This window comes from Hyla sarda, chromosome 1 (genome assembly GCF_029499605.1).
Source record: "Hyla sarda isolate aHylSar1 chromosome 1, aHylSar1.hap1, whole genome shotgun sequence".
NCBI classification, from domain to species: Eukaryota; Metazoa; Chordata; class Amphibia; order Anura; family Hylidae; genus Hyla; species Hyla sarda.
The window spans coordinates 614,748,278-614,773,272 of record NC_079189.1 but is presented as its reverse complement, the minus strand read 5'-3'; the positions used below and the strand labels follow the sequence as shown (position 1 = coordinate 614,773,272).

Genomic DNA, 24,995 nt, shown 5'->3' with positions numbered 1-24,995 from the left:
CCAGCAGTGTCCTCTCTCTAGTCATCACCAGACCCCTCCATTACTGTATAATGTCCCAGCATTCCCAGCAGTGTCACCTCTCCAGTCATCACCAGACCCTTCCATTACTGTATAATGTCCCAGCATTCCCAGCAGTGTCACCTCTCCAGTCATCACCAGACCCCTCCATTACTGTATAATGTCCCAGCATTCCCAGCAGTGTCACCTCTCCAGTCATCACCAGACCCCTCCATTACTGTATAATGTCCCAGCAGTGTCACCTCTCCAGTCATCACCAGACCCCTCCATTACTGTATAATGTCCCAGCAGTGTCACCTCTCCAATCAGCAGCTCCATCATCTTGTTGATGAGTTCTCGGATCTTCTGTTCATCCATTTCCTCATGTATCAGGGAGTGAGGTGGGGGGCCCAGGATTGGGCTCAGGGTTCTTCCCCATTTTTCACCCACAGGGGCCCAACAGCGCCCACTAGAGGACTTCTTCACTACTGTGTAATCCTGTGTATGGAGAGACACATTAATATCACTACATACATTCCCAGAATCCATCACCTCTCCAGTCATATCCATCTGTTATTACATAGATAAGAATGAGGTCATGTGACATCACTCCCAGAATCCCTCACCTCTCCAGTCATATCCTTCTGTTATTATATAGATAAGAATGAGTTCATGTGACAACACTCCCAGAATCCCTCACCTCTCCAGTCATACCCATCTGTTATTACATAGATAAGAATGAGGTCATGTGACATCACTCCCAGAATCCCTCACCTCTCCAGTAAGCAGGAAGAGTATCTGTAGGGTGAGGTTTATGATCCTTTCGGCCATCTTGTTTCTGTCTCTCTCCATGGTTGATGGGTCATCCAGGAGAATTCTCTTATATAGAAGATATCAGCAGAGGATCCTGGATTGGAGAAACCTGAAGGGAAGAAGAGGAGACGATGATAAACCGCACCAGATTCTATGGAGAAATAAAATCAATTTCCTGGAGATAATCTGGGGAAACATCTGAGGAGACATTATAGTCACAATCATGGAGGCTGTAAACCTAGTCAGTGGATCCATCATAGTCTGGGGCGGAGTCATGGGGGATGAGCAGAATATGGAGACAGGAATCCAGCATTGTTTAGTTCTTACTGATGTGTCTATGGGGGGGGGGTTAAGGTTTTTGGCTTTTAAACTATATTTTTTCCTGGGAGCTGGAACTTTCGCTTTATATTTCCTGCATTCTACACAGGATCCGGCCCGTTGTCTTCTCCGAGCGTCAGGAACAGGACCTCACTTTCTCTGTTGGATGGTGATCACATGGGGGATGAGTAGGGATTAATGGACGTTTTCGATTAAAATCAATATTGGTAGTTGCTGTCAACGATTTCCTTTACCGATAAATCCTCAAAAGTAGAGCGCAGCATACCACAGTGACATCATCATTACAGATGACCATTCGGGCCGTACGGCTGGGCTTATGATCTAAAAGAAATGCCAAGTCAGGGTTGATGACTATTTCCCGGTTTCGGAAGGCGTCTCCACTTCCCCTCAATGTCCTCTATCTCACCAGGATACAGAGCACGATCATAATCCTGGAGTTACGGGAGACGGTCGGGCGATGACTTTCATCAGGACTTGATCACTGGATATAACGGTCATATTGGGTAATCGGGCGCTGACAAGACATCTGTCCTGTATTATAACAGCGTTTACCACATTGTCCTCCTCAGTTATTGGCGCAGTCACATGACACATTTCTGTGCTTTTCGTACTTGGATTCACATAAAGCGTTGGTGGGATCATAGGTGAATGGATCCGCATCACACTGGGAATTATTGTCCCGGAATGTTATGGAATTGTCCAGAAATGGGGCAGAAAGCCAATCTGGTCTCCAGGGTTGGTACGACACTATGTTGGGAGTTTGAATCCTGATGTGGATGTTGTCCCTCCAGGTACCCACGTTATGGACCCTTCTCATCTGGAACACGTTGTTTTTGGTAACAAAGGGAGGTGGGGAGATCCACCAGGACCACAGTGGCGGCCATCTTAGATTGATATCTGGAGGCCGCTCAGGATCGTAGCCTCTAAAAGAATTGTCCGATACCGGAGGAAGGAGACTGATCAGGTGACAGGATGGGCGGGGAGGTGACCTGCAGCCCTTCACCATCCAGACATCCCCTGGGGGGCAGTATAGGCAGGAGATCAGGTAAATGAGTGCTGGCCGGCACAGAGCTTCCACAGAGCTCTGATTGTGTGATCTAGAGGGTTAATGATGGTGAGCATCATTAGTGGTGAGTGCTGGCTGCTTATAGCTCCTGAGCTCACCTCAAAGTCCCATAGAGGGTGCAGAGTGTTATTATATACTGTGTCCTTAAGGGGTTAATAATAAACATCCCCAATAATCCTGATCTGATGGTGACCACACACCTACCTGTATCTGTACAGGAGCCGTGTGCTTACAGGACCTGCGATGATGTCACCGTCATGTGATCAGTCACATGGAGGAGGAGGAGGAGTCACATGATCAGGGGCTGCTGCTCTAGGCTCATCTGCTCAGTGTATACAGGACTCTGCTGTCACATGACCATTATCACAGGTCCTTCACTTACAATCTCTTCTATCCTGCACTGAGTTCCGCCCACTGCTGTCACATGATCCTCCCCACAGGTCCTTCATCCACAGTCACATCTATACTGCAAAACTTTACCCCCAAATGTACTGGTCACATGATTGTGACATCATCACAGGTCCTACACCTCCTGCATGCAGCAGATACAGAGCAGGTCCTGGTGGGGCAGTCACTGCTGTTGTGTGTGGAGATCTCTCAGAGCAGCAGCCCCTGATCATGTGACTCCTCCTCCTCCATGTGACTGATCACATGACGGTGACATCATCGCAGGTCCTGTAAGCACACGGCTCCTCTACAGATACAGGTATGTGTGTGCGGTCACCATCAGATTAGGATTATTGGGGATGTTTATTATTAACCCTTAAGGACACGATGTATATTTACATTCTGTGCCCCATATGGGACTTTGAGGTGAGCTCAGGAGCTATAAGCAGCCAGGACTCACCATTAATGACGCTCATCGCCATTAACCCTTTAGATTCCATGATCAAAGTCGATTGCAGGATCTAAAATTAGTAAAATGCAGTTGTTGGGGGGCGGAGTCTAGATCAGCTGAGATGACGGCCGGAGGGCCCCTTACCGTGCTCTGTGCTCAGATCGGTGCTCTAAGTATACAGACACCTCCACAGCCTGTATAAGCCGAGCACCGATAACACTGATCACTATGGCAGAGCGTTATTCAGGGTTTGTAATATAAGCCCCTCCCCTAATAAGTTTATATCCCATTTTTGTAATAAAATAATGTAGGTGGGCGTGGCTTAGACATGGCGCTGTGCGGTTGTTTCTCTAGGGAGCGCCGTGCCGACCAGCGGTTGTTTCCTGATTTCCTGCCTATACTGCCCCCCAGGGGATGTCTGGATGGTGAAGGTATCAGGTCACTTACCCGCCCATCCTGTCACCTGGTCAGTCTCTTTTCTCCGGGTATCAGCCACTTCTTCCATACAGGACTATGTAACCATCAGGTTTTTTAAGTTTCTCCTCCACCCCTATTATTACTATAGACAGTGTTTCCAAACCAGCGTGCCTCCAGCTGTTGTGAAACTACAACTCCCAGCATGCCCTGACATCCAAATGCTGTAACAGCTGGAGGCACCCTGCTTGGGAAACACTGACTCCGGTGGTGGCCCAGACCCTGCGTGTGTAACGGTATATGATGCTCGGCCTCTGCTGCAGGTAATAGCAGGTTCTTCCGGGGGGACATATCACAATTCACATAAAATCCTGATGTAATTGTGATGTATATTGTGCCCCCTAGTGGACACATTTCACTATTCTTCATTGGACAATGTCATATTGAATCCCTCTATTCTTCTCCCTGCTCTGATGAAGACGTTCTGAATACACCGCAGCCTCAGAGATTAGGAGAAATGGATTCACAACGTCTTCAGCAGAGCAGGGAGAGCGACCTCAGAAGACCTGGAGGACCAGAGCGCCACCACTGGACGGGAGAGGGGAGTGCGCTCTAGTCTCTTATTTTACAGCCCTCGGACAATGGATTTTGTTTTATAGAGAAATCTGAAAACTCCTATAATGTCTCCTCAGATGTTTCCCCAGATTATCTCCAGGAAATGGATTTTATTTCTCCATAGAATCTGGTGCGGTTTATCATTGTCTCCTCTTCTTCCCTTCAGGTTTCTCCAATCCAGGATCCTCTGCTGATATCTTCTATATAAGAGAATTCTCCTGGATGACTCATCAACCATGGAGAGAGACAGGAACAAGAAGGCCGACAGGATCATAAACCTCACCCTACAGATACTCTTCCTGCTTACTGGAGAGGTGAGGGATTCTGGGAGTGATGTCACATGACCTCATTCTTATCGATGTAATAACAGATGGATATGACTGGATAGATGAGGGATTCTGGGAGTGATGTCACATGACCTCAATCTTATCTATGTAATAAGAGATGGAAATGACCGGAGAGATGAGGGATTCTGGGAGTGATGTCACATGACCTCATTCTTATCTATGTAATGACAGATGATATGAATGGAGAGGTGAGGGATTCTGGGAGTGATGTCACATGACCTCATTCTTATCTATGGAATAACAGATGGATATGACTGTAGAGGTGAGGGATTCTGGGAGTGATGTCACATGACCTCATTCTTATCTATGGAATAACAGATGGATATGACTGGAGAGGTGAGGGATTCTGGGAATGTATGTAGTGATATTAATGTGTCTCTCCATACACAGGATTACACAGTAGTGAAGAAGTCCTCTAGTGGGCGCTGTCAGGCCCCTGTGTGTGAAGGATGGGGAAGAACCCTGAGCCCAATCCCGGGGCCCCCACCTCACTCCCTGATACATGAGGAAATGGATGAACAGAAGATCCGAGAACTCATCAACAAGATGATGGAGCTGCTGACTGGAGAGGTGACCCTGCTGGGACATTATACAGTAATGGAGGGGTCTGGTGATGACTGGAGAGGTGACACTGCTGGGACATTATACAGTAATGGAGGGGTCTGGTGATGACTGGAGAGGTGACCCTGCTGGGACATTATACAGTAATGGAGGGGTCTGGTGATGACTGGAGAGGTGACCCTGCTGGGACATTATACAGTAATGGAGGGGTCTGGTGATGACTGGAGAGGTGACACTGCTGGGACATTATACAGTAATGGAGGGGTCTGGTGATGACTGGAGAGGTGACACTGCTGGGACATTATACAGTAATGGAGGGGTCTGGTGATGACTGGAGAGGTGACACTGCTGGGACATTATACAGTAATGGAGGGGTCTGGTGATGACTGGAGAGGTGACACTGCTGGGACATTATACAATAATGGAGGGGTCTGGTGATGATTGGAGAGGTGACACTGCTGGGACATTATACAGTAATGGAGGGGTCTGGTGATGACTGGAGAGGTGACACTGCTGGGACATTATACAGTAATGGAGGGGTCTGGTGATGACTGGAGAGGGGACACTGATGGGACATTATACAGTAATGGAGGGTCTGGTGATGACTGGAGAGGTGACACTGCTGGGACATTATACAGTAATGGAGGGGTCTGGTGATGACTGGAGAGGTGACACTGCTGGGATATTATACAGTAATGGAGGGGTCTGGTGATGACTGGAGAGGTGACACTGCTGGGATATTATACAGTAATGGAGGGGTCTGGTGATGACTGGAGAGGTGACACTGCTGGGACATTATACAGTAATGGAGGGGTCTGGTGATGACTGGAGAGGTGACACTGCTGGGACATTATACAGTAATGGAGGGGTCTGGTGATGACTGGAGAGGTGACACTGCTGGGACATTATACAGTAATGGAGGGGTCTGGTGATGACTGGAGAGGTGACACTGCTGGGACATTATACAGTAATGGAGGGGTCTGGTGATGACTGGAGAGGTGACACTGCTGTAAATGCTGGGACATTATACAGTAATGGAGGGGTCTGGTGATGACTGGAGAGGTTACCCTGCTGGGACATTATACAGTAATGGAGGGGTCTGGTGATGACTGGAGAGGTGACACTGCTGGGACATTATACAGTAATGGAGGGGTCTGGTGATGACTGGAGAGGTGACACTGCTGGGACATTATACAGTAATGGAGGTGTCTGGTGATGACTGGAGAGGTGACACTGCTGGGACATTATACAGTAATGGAGGGGTCTGGTGATGACTAGAGAGGTGACACTGCTGGGAATGCTGGGACATTATACAGTAATGGAGGGGGTCTGGTGATGACTGGAGAGGTGACACTGCTGGGACATAATACAGTAATGGAGGGGTCTGGTGATGACTGGAGAGGTGACACTGCTGGGAATGCTGGGACATTATATAGTAATGGAGGGGTCTGGTGATGACTGGAGAGGTGACACTGCTGGGACATTATACAGTAATGGAGGGGTCTGTTGATGACTGGAGAGGTGACACTGCTGGGACATTATACAGTAATGGAGGGTCTGGTGATGACTGGAGAGGTGACACTGCTGGGACATTATACAGTAATGGAGGGTCTGGTGATGACTGGAGAGGTGACACTGCTGGGAATGCTGGGACATTATACAGTAATGGAGGGGTCTGGTGATGACTGGAGAGGTGACCCTGCTGGGACATTATACAGTAATGGAGGGGTCTGGTGATGACTGGAGAGGTGACACTGCTGGGACATTATACAGTAATGGAGGGGTCTGGTGATGACTGGAGAGGTGACACTGCTGGGACATTATACAGTAATGGAGGGGTCTGGTGATGACTGGAGAGGTGACACTGCTGGGAATGCTGGGACATTATACAGTAACACCACTGGAGGGGGAGGGGTGATGACTGTATCATTATGTGTCAGGTTCCTATAAGGTGTCAGGACGTGGCGGTCTATTTCTCCATGGAGGAGTGGGAGTATGTAGAAGGACACAAGGATCAGTACAAGGATCAGGTCATGATGAAGGATCAGCAGCCCCTCACATCACCAGGTAATAGACATGACTATATACACACGTCCTCTCATTATTTGTATGTAAATAATGAATTCAGTCTCTGTATGTGTTCCCTACAGTCAGATCCAGTAAGAGAACAGCACCAGAGAGGTGTCCCCGTCCTCTTCTTCCACAGGATGATCAGGTAGATGGAGATATTCCCTATGATCTGTAGAAGGGCTGTGAAGCTCTTGTGGTCAGTCCCCTCACCCTCCATGACTCCTCATCTCCTGCTCATCTATAACATCCCACGTGACTTCTCCTACTGTCTGATGACTTTTACTATATTTCTCTCACATCTTTTGAATCAGGGAGAAGATCGGAACAATAGTAATGCTCCAGAGACACATGTGAGCAGTGATGAGCAGTATAAAGAGGACATTCCTACAAGGAAAGATCTGAACAATATTAATGCTACAGACATAAAGGAAGAAGAAGAGACAGATGTGAGCGGTGTTGAGCATTATACAGAGGACATTTCTACAGGGAAAGATCTGATCTATATTAAAGCTACAGACAAAGGAAGAAGAAGAGACAGATGTGAGTGGTGATGAGCAGTATAAGGAGGACATTCCTACAGGGAAAAATCTGATTTATATTAAAGCTACAGACATAAAGGAAGAAGAAGAGACAGATGTGAGCGGTGATGAGCAGTATAAGGAGGACATTCCTACAGGTAACCACCCAGGTGAGTAGTAACCACTAAATGCAGAGAACAGTCACAGATTCTTCTTGGTCACTGGCTGCAGTTATTCTTGGGGGGTGTAATGGTGTAACTAGAGTTTTTTGGGGGCTCCAAGGCAAATCTTAGACCACAGGCCCTTCTGTGCGCTCTTACTATAGATTCTACACCTTTTATGCCCCCTCACTATTACTGTGCCCCACAGACTGTTCTGCATCTTCTGTTCACCCCCCACTGTGTATATACCCACTTTGTTCCAGTGGAAGAATAAATACCTCTCCCCATCATTCCCCCAGAGCGGCTGTGTCCTCCGGCAGATGTCACCTGGTGTTGGCTGCTTTATGATCTGATCATGTGGCCTGTACCTGGCAGACATTACTAGCTGCTCCAGAACACTGTCTGCGGGATACAAGTGGTGCGGAAATCACGGGGCAGAGAGTTAAAGAAGCGGAGACAGTTGAAGCGGTGCTCCCCCGATGAGATGGGACATATACCCCGGACCCCCAGAAGAGCCCCCCCTTCTCTGACGGGCCCAGTCGCACCCCCTGCAGCCATGATCATTACACCCCTAGATGGAAACATTGCTGCTCAGTAGAGACTGGGAGGAAGAGACCTCGATGCCGGACGATCAGTCATAGACCCTATGGGAAGGACAGTTCAGCTAAAGCCATGTCAGCAAAGTGAATGTACAGGATATGAAGCTTGAAAATAAGAACAAGTCTTAGCAGTTTAGGCTTCTGGTCGGTAGAGTCTAGTCATGTGATCAGGTTGGTCTCATTAGGTGAACTGCAGTGATCAGACTCCACCTCTCTCTCTCTCTCTCTCTCTCTCTGCAAAGTCAGAAGAATTATGGGAAATGTAGGCAGGATGAGAAAACCATTTATGTTCTGTGGCTTAAAGGGGTACTCCGGAGGGGAAAAAAAGTTAAAATCAACTGATGCCAGAAAGTTATACAGATCTGTAAATTATTTTAATTTAAAAATCTTAACCCTTCCAGTACTTTTCAGCTGCAGTATGCTACAGAGGAAGTTGTTTAGTTCTTTCTGTCTGACCACAGTGCTCTCAGCTGACACCTCTCAAATCCCCATAGCAAACCTCTCCTGCTCTGGACAGTTCCTGACCCGGACTGAAGTGTCAGCAGAGATAAGTACTGCGGGAGCTGATCAAGATCATCACTGGGAAATCGCGATGTCCCGATCAGCTGAGAGGATGGTGGGAGGGCCCTTAGCTGCCTCCTCGCTGTCCGATCGGTTCTCCAAGGCTCCAATCCGCCATGTCAGGCTGGAGTAATGGAGTACTGATAACACTGATCAATGCTATGCTGCAGTATTGTTCAGTGTATGTAATAGTCCCCTATGATTTAACCCCTTCCCTAATAAAAGTTTGAATCACCCCCTTTTCCCATATAAAAAAAAAAGACAAAAAATAAACATATGTGGTTTTGTCACATGTGTAAATGTCCGAACTATAAAAATGTTACATTTTTTAAACTGCACGGTCAAAATCACAAAGTCCAGAATTTCGTATATTTGGTCACTTTGTATACCCTAAAAAAATGTAGAAAAAGTGAACAAAAAGTCACATAAACATGCTAATTTTTGTACAAAAATGTCAATTTTTTTTTAAAGAAGTAAAACAAAATCAAACCTATATAAGTTGGGTGTCCTTATACCGTATGGACCTACAGAATAAAGGTAAGGGGTCATTGTTACCGAAAAGTGCTGCGTAGAAACGGAAGCGCCCAAATGTTACAGAATAGTGTTTTTTATTTTTGCCTTCGTCGTAGATTTTGTGGTGAAATGATTGACGTCATTATAACGTAAAATTGGTAGCGCAAAAAACAACAACAACCTCATATGGGTCTGTAGGTAGAAAACTGAAAGCGTTCTGATTTTTAGAAGGTGAGGTGGAAGAAACGAAAGTGAAAAAACCCTTAAAAAGTCCTTAAGGGGTTAAAGCATTTTTTAAATTAAAGCATAAGGAAAACTATACAAGATGATACTGACCTGATGGATAAGTATAACGTCAGTTGTGACATCACGTTATATGGTAGGTGATAAAAAAAAAAAAAAAAAAATTAGCAAAATTTCATTTTATTTCAATTGAATTTTATCCCACAATTTTTTTCTGTTTTACAGTAAAATTGATCCCACAAAAAACAAACTCTGATGTGACTCTAGATGGAAAAATTTAAATAAGGTTAATACTCAAAAATAAAATCTGTGTTATTCTCTGCAGATTCTTGTACCAGGAGATCAGAGGAGAATCTTATATCTTCAGATTATAAAGCAGATGATGATATCACACAAGATACATATGAAGAACATTCCATTATCCCAGATACACCCTCAGCCCTTCACAGCCAAGATCTGTCATCTCATCCTTATATACAGGTCCTGTCTTCTCAGTCATCACAGGATGTTAAGGAGAAAAGTTACAGAAGGGATGTTAAACATAAAAGAGCTCAAAGAGGAAAGAATCCATATTCATGCTCAGAATATGGGAAATCTTTAATGAAGAAATCAAGTCTTGTTGAACATCAGAAAATTCACACAGGCGAGAAACCATTTTTATGTTCAAAATGTGGTAAATGTTTTATTCAGAAATCAGTTCTTGTTCAACATCAAAGAACTCACACAGTGGAGAAGCCATTTTCATGTTCAGAATGTGGGAACAATTTTACTGGCAAATCAGATCTTCTTAAACATCAGAAAATTCACATAGGAGAGAAGCCATTTTCATGTTCAGAATGTGGAAAATGTTTTACTGAAAAATCAAGTCTTGTTCTACATCAAAGAACTCACACAGGGGAGAAGCCATTTTCATGCTCAGAATGTGGGAAATGTTTTACTTTTAAATTACATCTTCTTGTACATCAAAGAACTCACACAGGGGAGAAGCCATTTTCATGCTCAGAATGTGGGAAATGTTTTACTTGCAAAGGAGATGTTACTCGACATCAAAGAAATCACACAGGAGGGAAACTATTTTCATGTTCAGAATGTGGGAATTGTTTTACTGGCAAATTAGATGTTACTCAACATCAAAGACTTCACACAGGGGAGAAGCCATTTTCATGTTCAGAATGTGGGAAATGTTTTACTTGCAAATCAGATCTTCTTAAACATCAGAAAATTCACACAGGAGAGAAGCTATTTTCATGCTCAGAATGTGGGAAATGTTTTACTGAGAAATCAAAACTCGTTAGACATCAAAGAACTCACACAGGGGAGAAGCCATTTTCATGTCCAGAATGTGGAAAATGTTTTACTCAGCAATCACATCTTGTTGCACATCAAAGAACTCACACAGGGGAGATGCCATTTACATGCTTGAAATGTGGGAAATGTTTTACTTGCAATGGAGATGTTACTCGACATCAAAGAACTCACACAGGGGAGAAACCATTTTCATGTTTAGAATGTGGGAAATGTTTTACTTGCAAATCAGATGTTACTCGACATCAAAGAACTCACACAGGGGAGAAGCCATTTTCGTGTTCAGAATGTGGGAAATGTTTTACTTGCAAATCAGATCTTCTTAAACATCAGAAAATTCACACAGGAGAGAAGCCATTTTCATGTTCAGAATGTGGGAAATGTTTTACTAAGAAATCAAATCTTGTCAGACATCAAATAACTCACACAGGGGAGAAGCCATTTTCATGTGCAGAATGTGGGAAATGTTTTACTCAGCAATCACATCTTGTTAAACATAAAAGAACTCACACAGTAGAGAAGCCAATTTAGAGCAATAAATGATGCAGATAACAAATTTATATATTAACCCTGTACATAGGATATCTGAGGTTTATACATTTATATCATATACAATACAGAAATGTAGGTGCACTACTGTGGTAGATGTAAACAATGACATTGGCTAATCCCTCAACACTGATGTTAAAATTGAGACATTCGCCAGTGTATCCTTATATTAAGGACACACCAGAGCCTGCACACCAACGCCAAGGTTTCTCAGATGGCACGGGACCTAACGCTAACCTACCTGTGCATAATAAGCAAAAACCAGGGGCCAGTGGGCAATTACAGCAGCACTAGGTCGACATGCAGCCTGCTCCCAGTTCCCTCCAGCGTGACTAAGCACACATCCATATGTTAATGCGCCTTGAACATTTTCCAGGCAGCATTAGGGTTGCACCTGTGAGGCCATGCACCTATATCAGCCAACTTGGGTGGGGCTTGTAGCCTCTCTCCCCCCCTTCCATTGTATGTGTGCTTAGTCACGCTGGAGGGAACTGGGAGCAGGCTACATGTCGACCTAGTGCTGCTATAATTGCCCACTGGCCCCTGGTTTTTGCTTATTACGCACAGGTAGGTTAGCGTTAGGTCCCGTGCCATCTGAGAAACCTTGGCGTTGGTGTGCGGGCTCTGGTGTGTCCTTAATATAAGGATATACTGGCGAATGTCTCAATTTTAACATCAGTGTTGAGGGATTAGCCAATGTCATTGTATACATCTACCACAGTAGTGCACCCATATTCCTGTATTGTATTATTCTAATTGTTACACATCCACACCGTTTATCTGGTGTAGGATTCTATTGTGGCACTTGTAGTCCGCTGCAGGCATCCTCCATTGTATGCATTTCTATGCTGGGGATCGCCCCTAGCAACGGACTACAAGGGCAGGATCTGCTCCCCCAGTATAAATGCACAACTGCATTTGGGGTTGAGCACCTCCTGCTATTTGAGACCATGTTTTTTGTTGTTATTTATATCATATACTGCATCTCCAAACTTGTTCCCAATTGTTAATAAAAGTTTTCTTTTAGAACGTAGTCACCGATCCAGCGATGTCATCACTATAGTTTACATGGTAGGAGAAGAGTGTGATATATGGTTGTGATATTCACTGCTCCTCATGGAGAAGACCCAACAGGCATAATCCATGGGGAGCTGCTACTGGAGACCCAAACACCTCACAGAGAAGGGACTTATTCCAGTGATGAAGAATTCCAGGACAGTCAGGGCTTCACCTGCTGAGACCCTTTTAGAAAGGTTGTGTTATCCCCGATCCTAGCTGATCATGTGGTGTCTGATCACTGGACACCTCACTCTGTGCTCGGCTGTTTCTGCAGCTCCCATAGTAAATGTACCTCCTACCTACCTGGGGACACTGGGGTCCCTGTTATTGAGATACTGGGGATAGATGGTACAACCCCCTCACCACCCCGTGATGTACTTTTATGTCATGGGCGGGATTACTTTCCCGACTGTCTTGGCAGTGTAACCCTATGTATGCCGCAGTCAGTACTGATTGTGGCATCTATAGGGTTAAACTGTCTTGCTCCCCAGTCATGGCCTCCAGGTCTACCAGGCGCTGTTGCCTATAAGGCCTGACCTCGGTAACACTGACAGTTATACTGCGCTGTAGTACAGATGTATGGTGGTGTAGTATAACAGCGATTAGACGAAAGCAGCTTCAGGTCCTAAATAAAAACGTATGGTCCCTGTCCCAATAAAGCCGTAAATTATTAAAAGAAAACTCCAAAACATACATAGCAGGTATTCTTTGTACTAACTTGTACTTTAAAGGGGTACTCCGCCCCTAGACATCTTATTCCCTATCTACAGGAGAAGGGATAAGATGTCTGATTGCGGGCGTTAGAGATGAGCGAACTTACAGTAAATTCGATTCGTCACAAACTTCTCGGCTCGGCAGTTGATGACTTTTCCTGCATAAATTAGTTCAGCTTTCAGGTGCTCCCGTGGGCTGGAAAAGGTGGATACAGTCCTAGGAGACTGTTTGTGACGAATCGAATTTACTGTAAGTTCGCTCATCTCTAGCGGGCGTCCTGCTGCTGGGATCCCCGCGATCTCCCTACTGCACCCGGTGTTCGTTTAGAATGTCGCCCCCCCCCACCAGGGAGACCAATTGTGGCAGGTATCGGGGGTCCCACCAAAGTTTTGGCACAATATATAGAGTGGCTAGTATCCCCCCTGTTAAAAAACATTCCCACATACCTGAGAAACACAGGCAATTTAATAACTGCCTTGGAGGACTTTCAGTGGTACCCCAATTTCAAGCTTGCTTACATTGACGTGGAGAGCCTTGACACCTGCATCCCACATGATGCGGGTGTACAGGCTATGACAACGTTTTTGGAATATACAGATAAATCCAAAGATTGTGTGTCTTTTGTGGCAGATGCATTAAAATTCATATTAACAAATCACAGCTTCAAATACGGCCAACAATGGTACACCCAAAAGACTGGCACAGCAATGGGCACGCCCATCTCATGCTCTTATGCCAATATTTTTTTTAGGAATTTTTGAGAGAAACTTTGTTTTTTCACAATTAAACCCATTTGTAAGACACACAAAATTATTCCTAAGATATATGGATGACATTTTCATAGTGTGGGACAGCACAAACGAAAGATTTCAAGAATTTGTAATGTATCTTAATGATATCAATATGCAATTCACTTCCGAATTTGGGGACCAAAGATTGGAATTTCTAGATGTATTAATTCAGGTCCAGGAAGGACAATTGCAGATGTCTGGTTATAGAAAATCTATAGCTAAAAACGCGGTCCTCCTATGAATCTTCCCATCCCCGCCAAGGACAGCATTCCCTTCAGCCAATTTTTGAGAATTAAGAGAATAAATAACACAGAGATTACCTTTAAAAATCAAGCCGACGAAATGGAAAAATGTTTCTTAGAAAGGGGGTACTTTCATCAAATAGTTAAAAAAAAAAAAAGCCCGTAAAAAAGTAGAAACCATTCCTCGAGCTTTTTTTTATTAAAAAAACACTCTGAAAAATAAAAACTTAGAGAGGACAGTTTTTTCATAAAAAAAATTCTCCTTTGAATCATTGTATTAGAAAATCGATACTGAACAACTGGTTTATGATCCAGCAAGATCCAGATTTAACCTCAGTGTCAGCAAGTCCCCCAGTAGTGACATATAAAAAGAACAAAACTATAAAAGGTTTTATCCAACGTAAAAAAGCTCTTTCGGAAAAAAAGAAAGATTGGTTGTCAGACACTAGACCTCAAGGCAACTATGCCTGCGGTTCCTGTTCTTTTTGCCGTTTTAATCTAAAAGCAAAAATTTAGCAATTTGGCAGTTATACAGTGCATGTGAGACAATGTATGACATGCAGGTCTAACTTCGTAGTTTATGGTTTAATCTGTACATGTGGCCTATATTATATAGGTAAGACTAAGCGTCCCCTCTTTCGCAGGATTAGGGAGCATTTCCGCTCTCTTCGGACGGGGATAGGGTCAGCGAGATTTATTGCTTATATGGCAGACAAACATAATAATGATACAGAAGCTGTCCACTTCGCCGCCCTGGAGAGAGTGGAAAATGCTATACATCAAATGCTGCTAAGAAAAGAGGCTCGTTGGATCCTCCGGCTCTAGGTCTAAATGACCGTCAAGAATTTTCACCTTTTTTATAAATTCCGAGTAACATCAAAGCTGCGCACTGAAAAGGATATGGTTTTAATTATTTTATACATGTGGGTTAAGTACCGTATTTTTGTCCTATACGACGCACCGGCGTATAAGACGCACCCAATTTATAGGTGCAAAATCTAAAAAAATAAAGATTTTGAACCCAATAGTGGTCTTCAACCTGCGGACCTCCAGATGTTGCAAAACTACAACTCCCAGCATGCCCGGACAGCCGTTGGCTGTCCGGGCATGCTGGGAGTTGTAGTTTTGCAACATCTGTAGGTCCGCAGATTGAAGACCACTGCATAGGAGGTAATACTCACGTGTCCCCGCCGCTCCGGACCCGTCACCACTGCCCTGGATGTCGCTCCATCGCTGTCGCCGTGTCCCTGTCGCTCCGGAACGTCTCTGCTGCCGGCCGGGTATCCTCGCTCTCCGTCGTCGCCATCACGTCGTTACGCACGCCGACGCACGTACGTGATGACGTGATGACGAGGAAGGAGAGCGCCGGCATACAGGGGATCCCTGAACGGAGAAGACACCGAGGAGGCAGGTAAGGTCCCTCCCGGTGTCCTGTAAGCACTAACCCGGCTATTCAGTCGGGCTGTTCGGGACCGCCGCATCTGTAGAGTTAATACAGGGCATCACCGCGATCGGTGATGTCCTGTATTAGCCGCGGGTCCCGGCTGTTGATGGCCGCAGGGGCTGCCGCGATAGGGGTGTATTTGCCGTATAAGACGCACCGACTTTTTCCCCCAGGTTTTGGGGAAGAAAAAGTGTGTCTTATACGGTGAAAAATACGGTATATTTATGGGTTAAGTTTCCCTGTTGTTTATGTTCACCATGGTGACGAGTCACATGATATATAGACACACCTGTCCGGTTACGTCACACGCCAGGGGCCCGAGGAAGCGCAACAGCGCGATACGGTTGTCGCCCCGTGTGATCACCTGAAATCCCCTGCACAAGATCTGGTCCACCTTCCCTGTCTTCAAGTCTTGTCTTTATGTACTAAAAGAAAATAAAGAAGTACCTGTCTACAGCATCTGAAGTAGTGAGTGCTCCGTTGTTTTCTTCTCTACTGGACTGATAAAATATGAGCTCATTTGCATGTAAATCTGTGTTATTTACAAAATTAGCCTTTACCACAAGTGTTCCCCAGGTAGAGTAGCACATTGTAAGATTAAAATGACCTGGGATTATAGCTGTTTATTATAGAATTCAAAGGTGAATGACAAAATGGAATGTCCATAGACTATAATGGGAAGTAAAATATGAGCTCATTTACATATAAATCTGTGTTATTTAGGAAATTAAACGTTACCACAAGTGTCCCCAGGTAGAGTAGCACATTGTAAGATTAAAATGACCTGGGATTATAGCTGTTTATTATAGAATTCAAAGGTGAATGACAAAATGGAATGTCCATAGACTATAATGTGAAGATTTTTATTTAAACCCTTAAGGACGCAGGACGTACTCAAACGGCCCCTTTTCCGAGTCTTTAAAGTGTAGCTCCCACCAAGTAATATATAATATAATCTGTCCCTACCTATTAGTAATCTAGCCCTAACCCCCTACCTGGCTTTAAAAAAAATTAAATCGCTTTAATAGAGCAGATTTAGTGCTTCTAAATCTGCTCTATAAAGCAGGGCAGGAAGCAGCGCTTCCCAGCAAGCGCAACGTCACTGATGCCTTGCTGGGCGCTTGCTTCCGCCCTCAGATCGTCTATGCAGCGATTCTGTCGGGAGCGCGCATAGATGATCTGCCAATAGCACGGCAGGCAGCTCCGGGGTCTCCTCCTCCCTGTTTACCTGTGCATGTGCTATCCAGGGAGGAGGAGTAGAGGAGCATCGCCGGCCTGCCGTGCACGATAATACTGCCGAGACCCGGGACCGATTACAATAATGGTAGCTATTCTAAATAACTTACCCATCCGGAGGATCAGCGCAGCAATGAGTGCGAGCGCTGCCTCCGGACAGGGTAACGGGGGCGGGCGGGGCCACGCGCGAGGCCAGTGGAGCTGGCCAATGCGCGTAGCCCCAGTTATCAGTGTGCTTGCTCTCGCCTGTTTGATTGACAGGCGGGAGCGAGCACAGCAGTGCCTGGATTTCGACTCATTGCCAGGCTGAAATGAGTCGAAATCCAGTAGTGGCGTCACTGCTGAATGCATTCGGCCACTAGGAGGGCGACCCCTAGTGGCCGAATTTAAAAGTGATTTTAAACTTGTTTAAAATCACTTTTTTTAATTAAAGTATATTAGAGATATGTTGTAGTACTTAAGTACTACAACATATCAATTTTTTTACTTCATGACAGTGCCCATTTAAGGACTCAGGACATTTGAGTACGTCCTGTCAAATCCCGGCCCCCCGCCGCTAGCTGGAGGGGAGCCCGTGCCCGATGTCTGCTGAAATTGTTCAGCAGACATCGCGGCATATCGCCCAGGGGGGTCATGATGACTCCCCATGTCGGCGATCGCATCGCTCGTCAGTTCAGACGGGCGATGAGCTGCGATTCCGTTCCCCGCCGCTCGGAGCCGGATGTCTGCTGATTTCATTCAGCAGACATCCCGGCAGTGTGCCGGAGGAGGTCCGGAGGACCTTCTATACCGGCGATCGCTGCAGGACGCCGTTAAGTATTAACCGGCGTTCTGCAGCGGTTCCAGGTCATCAGGGTCACGTGTGACCCTGTGACCCGGATATAGATGATGAATGGTGGTGTAATATACACCACCAATCATCATCAGTGCTGTACTGGGGGCTGGCATTGTTGCCACCGCCCCACTACAGTGTGATTGGGTGGCCAAAGTGGCCACACCATTCACAGTGTAATGGGAGGGGATGGTGGGGGCTAGGAGCATGTTGCTCCGTTCTGCCCACCATTCCACAGAGATCTGGCGAGCAGGACGGAGCCCCGTGCTGCCCACCATCCCCTAAGTTGAAAAAAGTGCCCCTTGCGCCCTTTCTGTGGCCCCTTGGCACAGAAATCCCCCAGGGTTAGCTTTAGATTAGGTAGGGACAGGTTAGGGTTAAAAAAAAAAATGTTTTTTGTGTTTTTTTTTCCCAGTGTACCTCAGTGGGTGTCCGTGGGTCCGTAGTACCTTTAGCTGCATTACCCCGGCCCTGCTGGGTTGCTGCGGTCTGCCGCCAGCGTTTTTTGGCGCAGATCTTTTTTTTTTTTTTCCTAAGCGTGTGTGCGGACCCTCTTAGTTATAAAAGAGCGGTCCACCACCGTTTGTTAAAGCCCACCCGCTGCTGATCAGTCCCGTAGTACTGATCAGCGTTTTTTTTTGTGGTGGCGGAGTCACATGTTAGTTGTTCCCAGAAAGATGAAGCAGAGCATAGGTTGAAAATTGCAATTTTCAAAAGCTACCCTTCATCCATTCCTGGAAAATAAATTTAGGAAACACCTGTGCGTTCAAAATGTCCTCTTTACCCCTATACCCGTTCTTCAGGGTGGGTACTTTCTGTAATGGTGTCACATGTGGGTGTTTCATTTTTGTATTTTGCTCGGAATGTAACCGTCAGCTACTGATATGCCATAGGCCACAAATACAAACAGACCTCTATGACTTTTGAGCCTTGTAGTGCGCCCGCCCAGCACGTTACCCCATATGTGGATGTATTTTTATAGTCAGGAGAAAAAGCCCTCAAAAATTTGTAACCCAATATCTCATATTACCCCTTGTGAAAATGTTAAAAATTGGGTAACCCCAGCATTTTAGTGAAAAAAATCTAATTTTTCAATTTATGGCCGATTTTTCAAAAAAACTGTGAGGTGTTATTTCTCACTGTACCCCTTGTTATGTTCATTGAGGGGTGTAGTTTCTAAAATGGTGTCATATGTGTTTTTTTTTGCTGTTGGGGGCTTTATAAATGCACATGACCCCCGACTTCAATTTCAACAAAATTTCACTCCTTCTATTCTGAGCATTGTAGTGCGTCCACAGAGCAATTTACATCCACATATGGGGTATTTTTTTTTCTCAGACGAAGTTATTCTACACATTTTGGGGCCCTTTTGCCCTATTACCCAATGTGAAAATGAAACATTTGGGGTAACACTATCAATATAGTGCAAAAAAATCAAATTTTTCACTTTTACGGCCCACTGTTCAAAAAACCTGTGAGGTGTAAGTACTCACTGTAACACTGTTACGTTCCCCGAGGGGTCTAGTTTCCAAAATGTAATGCCTGTAGTGCGCCAGCAGAGCACTTTTCACCCCCATATGGGGTGTTTTCTGAATCAGGAGAAATTGGGCTTCAAATTTTGGGGGGTATTTTCTGCTTTAACCCTTTGTAAAAATGTGACATTTTTGGGAAACCAAGCATTTTAGGTAAACATTTTTTATTTTTTTTACATATGTAAAAGTCGTGAAACCCCTGTGGGGTCTTAAGGTTCACTTTACCCCTTGTTATGTTCCCCAAGGTGTCTAGTTTCCAAAATGGTATGCCATGTGTTTTTTTTTTTTTGCTGTCTTGGCACCATAGGGACTTCCTAAATGCGGCATGCCCCCAGAGCAAAATTTGCTTCCAAAAAGCTAAATGTGACTACTCCTCTTCTGAGACCTGTAGTGCGCCAGCAGAGCATTTTTCACCCCCATATGGGTTTTTTTCTGAATCGGGAGAAATTGGGCTTCAAATTTTGGGGGGTATTTTCTGCTTTAACCCTTTGTAAAAATGTAAAATTTTTGGGAAACCAAGCATTTTAGGTAAAATATATATATATTTTTTTTACATTTGAAAAAGTCATGAAACACCTGTGGGGTATTAAGGCTCACTTTATCCAATGTTACATTCCCTGAGGGGTCTAGTTTCCAAAATGGTAAGCCATGTGTTTTTTTTTTTGCTGTTCTGGCACCATAGAGGCTTCCTAAGTGTTCTCTTGTCTCTCCTTCCCTTCTGAGCCCTCTACTGTGCCCGCCGAACACTTTACATAGACATATGAGGTATGTGCTTACTCGAGAGAAATTGGGCTACAAATTAAAGTAAAAATTTTCTCCTTTTACCACTTGCAAAAATAAAAAAAAATTGGGTCTACAAGAACATGCGAGTGTAAAAAAATTAAGATTTTGAATTTTCTCCTTCACTTTGCTGCTATTCCTGTGAAACACCTAAAGGGTTAAAACACTGACTGAATGTAATTTTGAATACCTTGAGGGGTGCAGTTTTTATAATGGGGTCATTTGTGGGGTATTTCTAATATGAAGACCCTTCAAATCCACTTCAAAACTGAACTGGTCCCTGAAAAATATCGAGTTTGAAAATTTTGTGAAAAATTGGAAAATTGCTGCTGAACTTTGAAGCCCTCTGGTATCTTCCAAAAGTAAAAACTCATACATTTTATGATGCAAACATAAAGTAGACATATTGTATATGTGAACAAAATTTTTTTATTTTGAATATCCATTTTCCTTACAAGCAGAGAGCTTCAAAGTTAGAAAAATGCAAAATTTTCATTTTTTTTCATCAAATTTTGGGATTTTTCACCAAGAAAGGATTCAAGTTACCACAAAATTTTACCACTATGTTAAAGAAGAATATGTCATGAAAAAAAAAAATCTCAGAATCAGAATGATAAGAAAAAGCATTCGAGAGTTATTAATGTTTAAAGTGACAGTGGTCAGAATTGCAAAAAACGGCTGAGTCCTTAAGGTGAAAAAGGGCTAAGTCCTTAAGGGGTTAAAGTAAGAACCATTTAACATATCAAATACATCATAACCCCTTAAAGAGGCAGGGTTTTTCAGTTTTTGCATCTTCATTTTTTCCTCATCACCTTCTAAAAATTAGAAGGCTTTCAAATTTGCATCTACAGATCCATTTGAGGTCTTATTTTTTGCACCACCAATTCTAGTTTATAATGACATCAATCATTTCACCATAAAATTTATGGCGAAACCAGAAAAAAAATATTTGTGCGGCAAAATAAAATAAAAAACACCATATTGTAACTTTTGGGGGCTTCCGGTTCTTTTTTTTTTTAACAAGTCTGTTTTTATTTTTACATAACAGTAATCAAAATACAATGATAACAATGAATAGGATCTACACAATGTATTCTCTTTGCCGGATAGAGCAATAAGCAATCGGAATGGTACATGTGCACCGTATACATAGCCTTTTACATAGAAAAGAGACATGCACAGATATGTAATCCTGGAAAGATCCCATTATTAAAACACAAATATCAACAAACAAAACAAGTCACGTGAATCGAGCTGGTAAATAATTTGTTACCCTTGAGTGAAATAGAGTGGTGAGCTAGCTAGGACAGCTAAGGGTTCATCAGTTAAAATATGATCTCTAGGAGGATGAAAGCTAGATAAGTATATCAGTGTGGAGGGGGGGGGAGGGGGGTGGGGGGGGGGGGGTGGGAGGGATATACCAGGAAGTCCTGTGTGGCGTAGCACTCCTAGAGGTTGTACACTGCGGTGGTCTATTCGTGAGGTCCAGATACTTTGAATCTGTTTAATAAGAGGGCAATGGCGTAGAGAGGGACTGTGTCATGCAAAGGCGCTTATACGAGAGCCAGGGTCCCCATAACATTTCAAACTTGTCATGGGTGAGGGATGACCAGCTGGATAGTTCCTCCATTCTGCATATTTGATTCAACTTCTCCATCCATTGTGTTTTTGTGGGAGGTACGGTTTGTCGCCATAATTGGGGAATAAGAGCCTTAGCTGCTGCTATCATGTGGGTAGGCAGGAATTTGTTTGAGGGTTTTAAGGAAGGTATGGGTAGGGCAAGGGCTATAACAGCCATTGAGAGCGTGATCGAACTTTTACACACCGTATTAATTGTATGCTCTACCGCCTTCCAATAAGGTTGGATCATTGGGCAACTCCACCAAATCAGTGTTAGATCGCCCAAGCCTCCCCCACATCTCCAACAGGAGTTAGAGTTCAGGAGACCAAGTCTGCACAGCACTTCGGGTGTTTTGTACCATCGAGAGAGTAATTTAAAATGGTTCTCTTGTAGTTTGACACACCGAGAGAATCCATGAGAATTGCGAAGGACAAACCTCCTCTGTTCATCTGTGAGTTGTATTTTTAATTCTGTTTCCCAAGAGTGCAAGTACAGAGGGTCACCAACGCTAGTATCTGTTAATAGGGACTTGTGAAAAACAGCAAGTTTCATCTTAGTATTTTTGTTGGTAGAATAGATGTCATCTAGCCATGTGGTGGATCGGGCAATCGTAAACTCTTTTAGAAAGGCAATGCACGTCTGTCTTGTAGAATAACTATGCATTGCAGCTGAAGGGTGTGAATGCACCAGAGACTGGTGTAACTCCAGGGTAGGGGGTGTATTGTTAGGTAAGAAGTCCTCCAGTGCCACCGTAGTTAGCAAAGGCCACACAGGGTTCCCTGAGTATGACGAGATGTCCATCACCTGTGGAATAAGTGCCGCTGGTGCTATGGGAGTGATTAGGTGTGCTGATTGTGTTTTGGTATGAAATTCTTGTTTCACTAGTAGAGTACCCCTTAACAGGGGGTTTGCTAAGGTGGCCACATCTTTTTTAAGCGTTACCCATAAAAGGCTCAGTTTGTTTATTCCCAACTGCTCAGTTTCGATATCGGGGCCCTGTAACAATCCAGTGCCCGTAACCAATTCCACCCAGCGCTTTAAATGCATAGCTTTATACTGCGATTCAGGGTCCGGTAGTCCTAGTCCCCCCATATGTTTCTTACGGGCCAGAAGGGAATAAGCTAGTCTGGGTCTATTATTTCTTCACAAAAAGTTGGAAAACAGGCGTTTCAATTTTTGAAAGAAATGTTTAAAGTAAATGGATTGGAAGGAGGGTCAATGTGTATAAGTAAACGGGAAATACGTAAGTGTGGAGGATATTTTTACATCCCATCCATGAGATAAAGGGCAAGTCATATGATTTAAGTGTATCAGTAAGTTTATGTAAGAGGGGTACGTAGTTACACTCATACAGTAGGGAGAGAGATTTAGGTAACTGTATTCCCAAATACTTTATAGAAGTTTGGGGCCATAAAAAGGGGGCTAATGTCTTCAAATACGTGGTCAATTTAGTGGGGACTGTAATATTTAGGATTTCGGATTTGGTGTAATTCACCTTAAAGTTAGATACCTCGCTATATGTCGCCAGGGCCCTAAGGACTCCAGGCAGGGATTGACTTGGTCTCGTAAGAAGGAGCAATATGTCATCAGCAAATGCTGAAGCAAGGTGGGTATGTTTACCAACCTTTAAGCCAAATATCCCAGGGTCCTGGCGGACACTTTGCAAAAACGTCTCGACCGTCAAGACAAATAGTGTGGGCGAGAGGGGGCAGCCCTGTCGGGTTCCATTGCGTATCATAAAGGGTGGCGACAGTGTGCCGTTAATCTTTATTTTTGCATATGGCTCATCGTAAAGGGAAAGTATTGCAGATACTAATTTGGGTGGGAAGTAAAATTTAGTGAAATCCCATGCCCTCTATCGAACGCTTTTTCAGCGTCTGCCGCTTCTGAGCGGTTTGCCGCTTTCATGAGCATACTGGATAGCGTGGAGCACCCTTAACACGTTGTGTTTCCCCTCCCTCCCCTTCACAAAACCCGTTTGATCTGGGTTGATTAATTTCGGTAGCACTTCACCCATTCTGCCAGTGCCGTGAAACCACATGTTATAGAAATTGGTGGGCAATTTGGGAATTGATCCCCTTTTGAAATGTGTTTCCTGAAGAAAAATAATAGAGGCATCCTCGTTTTTGAGCAGGGTAAGAATGTGAGTACGTTTGTTTGGGGAGTGGAGTCCCTTTACGTTGTAGGACACTAATTTTAACGTGGCCATGGTAATTTGAAAATCAGGAACCAGCTATCGTTGGGCTTCTTAGTGACTTTGCATGTGTTGGGGGTATGGGTCAGGACAGAGGGAGGGGAGGGAGAACCAGCTTTATCTTGATTCACCATGATAACCAACAGCGTCAACAAACAAATAACTGTATCAATTACTAAGGTTAGGATAAAACACATTATCGTTGAGAAAGAAAACAACATTCTAGGGCTGTAGAGTGTGTCTTGAAAGCAGATATTATAAGTAGTCGTCTACCAGCGAGGAAAAAAGGGGGGGGGGAGGGAGGAAGGGGAGGAGGAGGGATAGGGCGGGTGAGGAAGAGGGGGAGAAGGGGAGGGGGAGGTGAGGGGAGAAGAGGGAGGAGAGAAGAGAGAGGGGGGGGGATGGTAGGAGTTAAGGAGTCTAGCAAGGAACTAAGCCAGAGTAGAGTAGAGTAGAGGGGCAGAGGATCCACCAGCAATTAAAGGGGAGGAGGAAAGAAGTGGAAAGGGAAAGAGGAGGGTAGGGGGAATGGGTGTTAGGTGGAATAGGGAAAGAAGGGGGGAATAGGTGGGGGGGGGAAATTGATGAGGATAAAAGGAGCAAGATATTTAAGGTATGGGACAGTGAGTAGGTGTTAATAATGATCCAGAGGTACTCGGCTCTACAGAATAAAGAAGTCGGAATCCAAAGGGGACAACTTTTAAGTGATAGAAACTCACATGCCCAGGTATCAACGTCCCAAAATGATAATGCAGACCTTGTTATTGGGAGTCAAGCATGCCCTCTCAGTCTTGAGGTTAAAGAGAGTGCTTAAAAAAACATCCATCTAAACCATTTGATCTTTACACAGAAATGCAGTGAAGATTACGGGTGTAGCCCCGCGTCTCACCTCAAAAAAAAAAAAAAAAAACGAGCGATTCAAGCAGTATGAGAAATGGGAGTATGGGGAGGAAATCAGTTGCAGCATCAGTAGGTGGTATGTGTGAGGTTCAGTGGATGAGATGTTTGAGTATATGTGGTACAACTAAAGTAACAATAACC

At 44.4% G+C, this 24,995-nt stretch overlaps 2 protein-coding genes across 3 annotated transcripts in view; one reads left to right on the top strand and one right to left on the bottom strand.

Annotated features, from left to right (window-relative positions):
* LOC130308814 (oocyte zinc finger protein XlCOF7.1-like) overlaps positions 1 to 11,583 on the top strand; it is a 178,421-nt gene extending 166,838 nt beyond the window's left edge. Inside the window, exons 11-13 of the mRNA XM_056552278.1 lie at positions 1,777 to 1,985; positions 7,641 to 7,748; positions 9,981 to 11,583. Coding sequence (XP_056408253.1) covers positions 1,777 to 1,985; positions 7,641 to 7,748; positions 9,981 to 11,491 — 1,828 coding nt within the window. The 3' untranslated portion in view covers positions 11,492 to 11,583. The remainder of the gene's footprint in view (positions 1 to 1,776; positions 1,986 to 7,640; positions 7,749 to 9,980) is intronic.
* LOC130298154 (oocyte zinc finger protein XlCOF7.1-like) overlaps positions 1 to 24,995 on the bottom strand; it is a 59,051-nt gene that overhangs the window by 10,368 nt on the left and 23,688 nt on the right. The window contains exons 1-3 of one of the 2 annotated variants that reach the window (XM_056551065.1): positions 2,420 to 2,628; positions 772 to 919; positions 316 to 495 (exon numbers count right to left, since the gene is read on the bottom strand). In XM_056551065.1, coding sequence (XP_056407040.1) covers positions 316 to 495; positions 772 to 849 — 258 coding nt within the window. In that variant the 5' untranslated portion in view covers positions 850 to 919; positions 2,420 to 2,628. Of the gene's footprint in view, positions 1 to 315; positions 496 to 771; positions 920 to 2,419; positions 2,629 to 24,995 lie in introns of those variants that run through there. The other variant, XM_056551074.1, reaches the window with a different exon arrangement.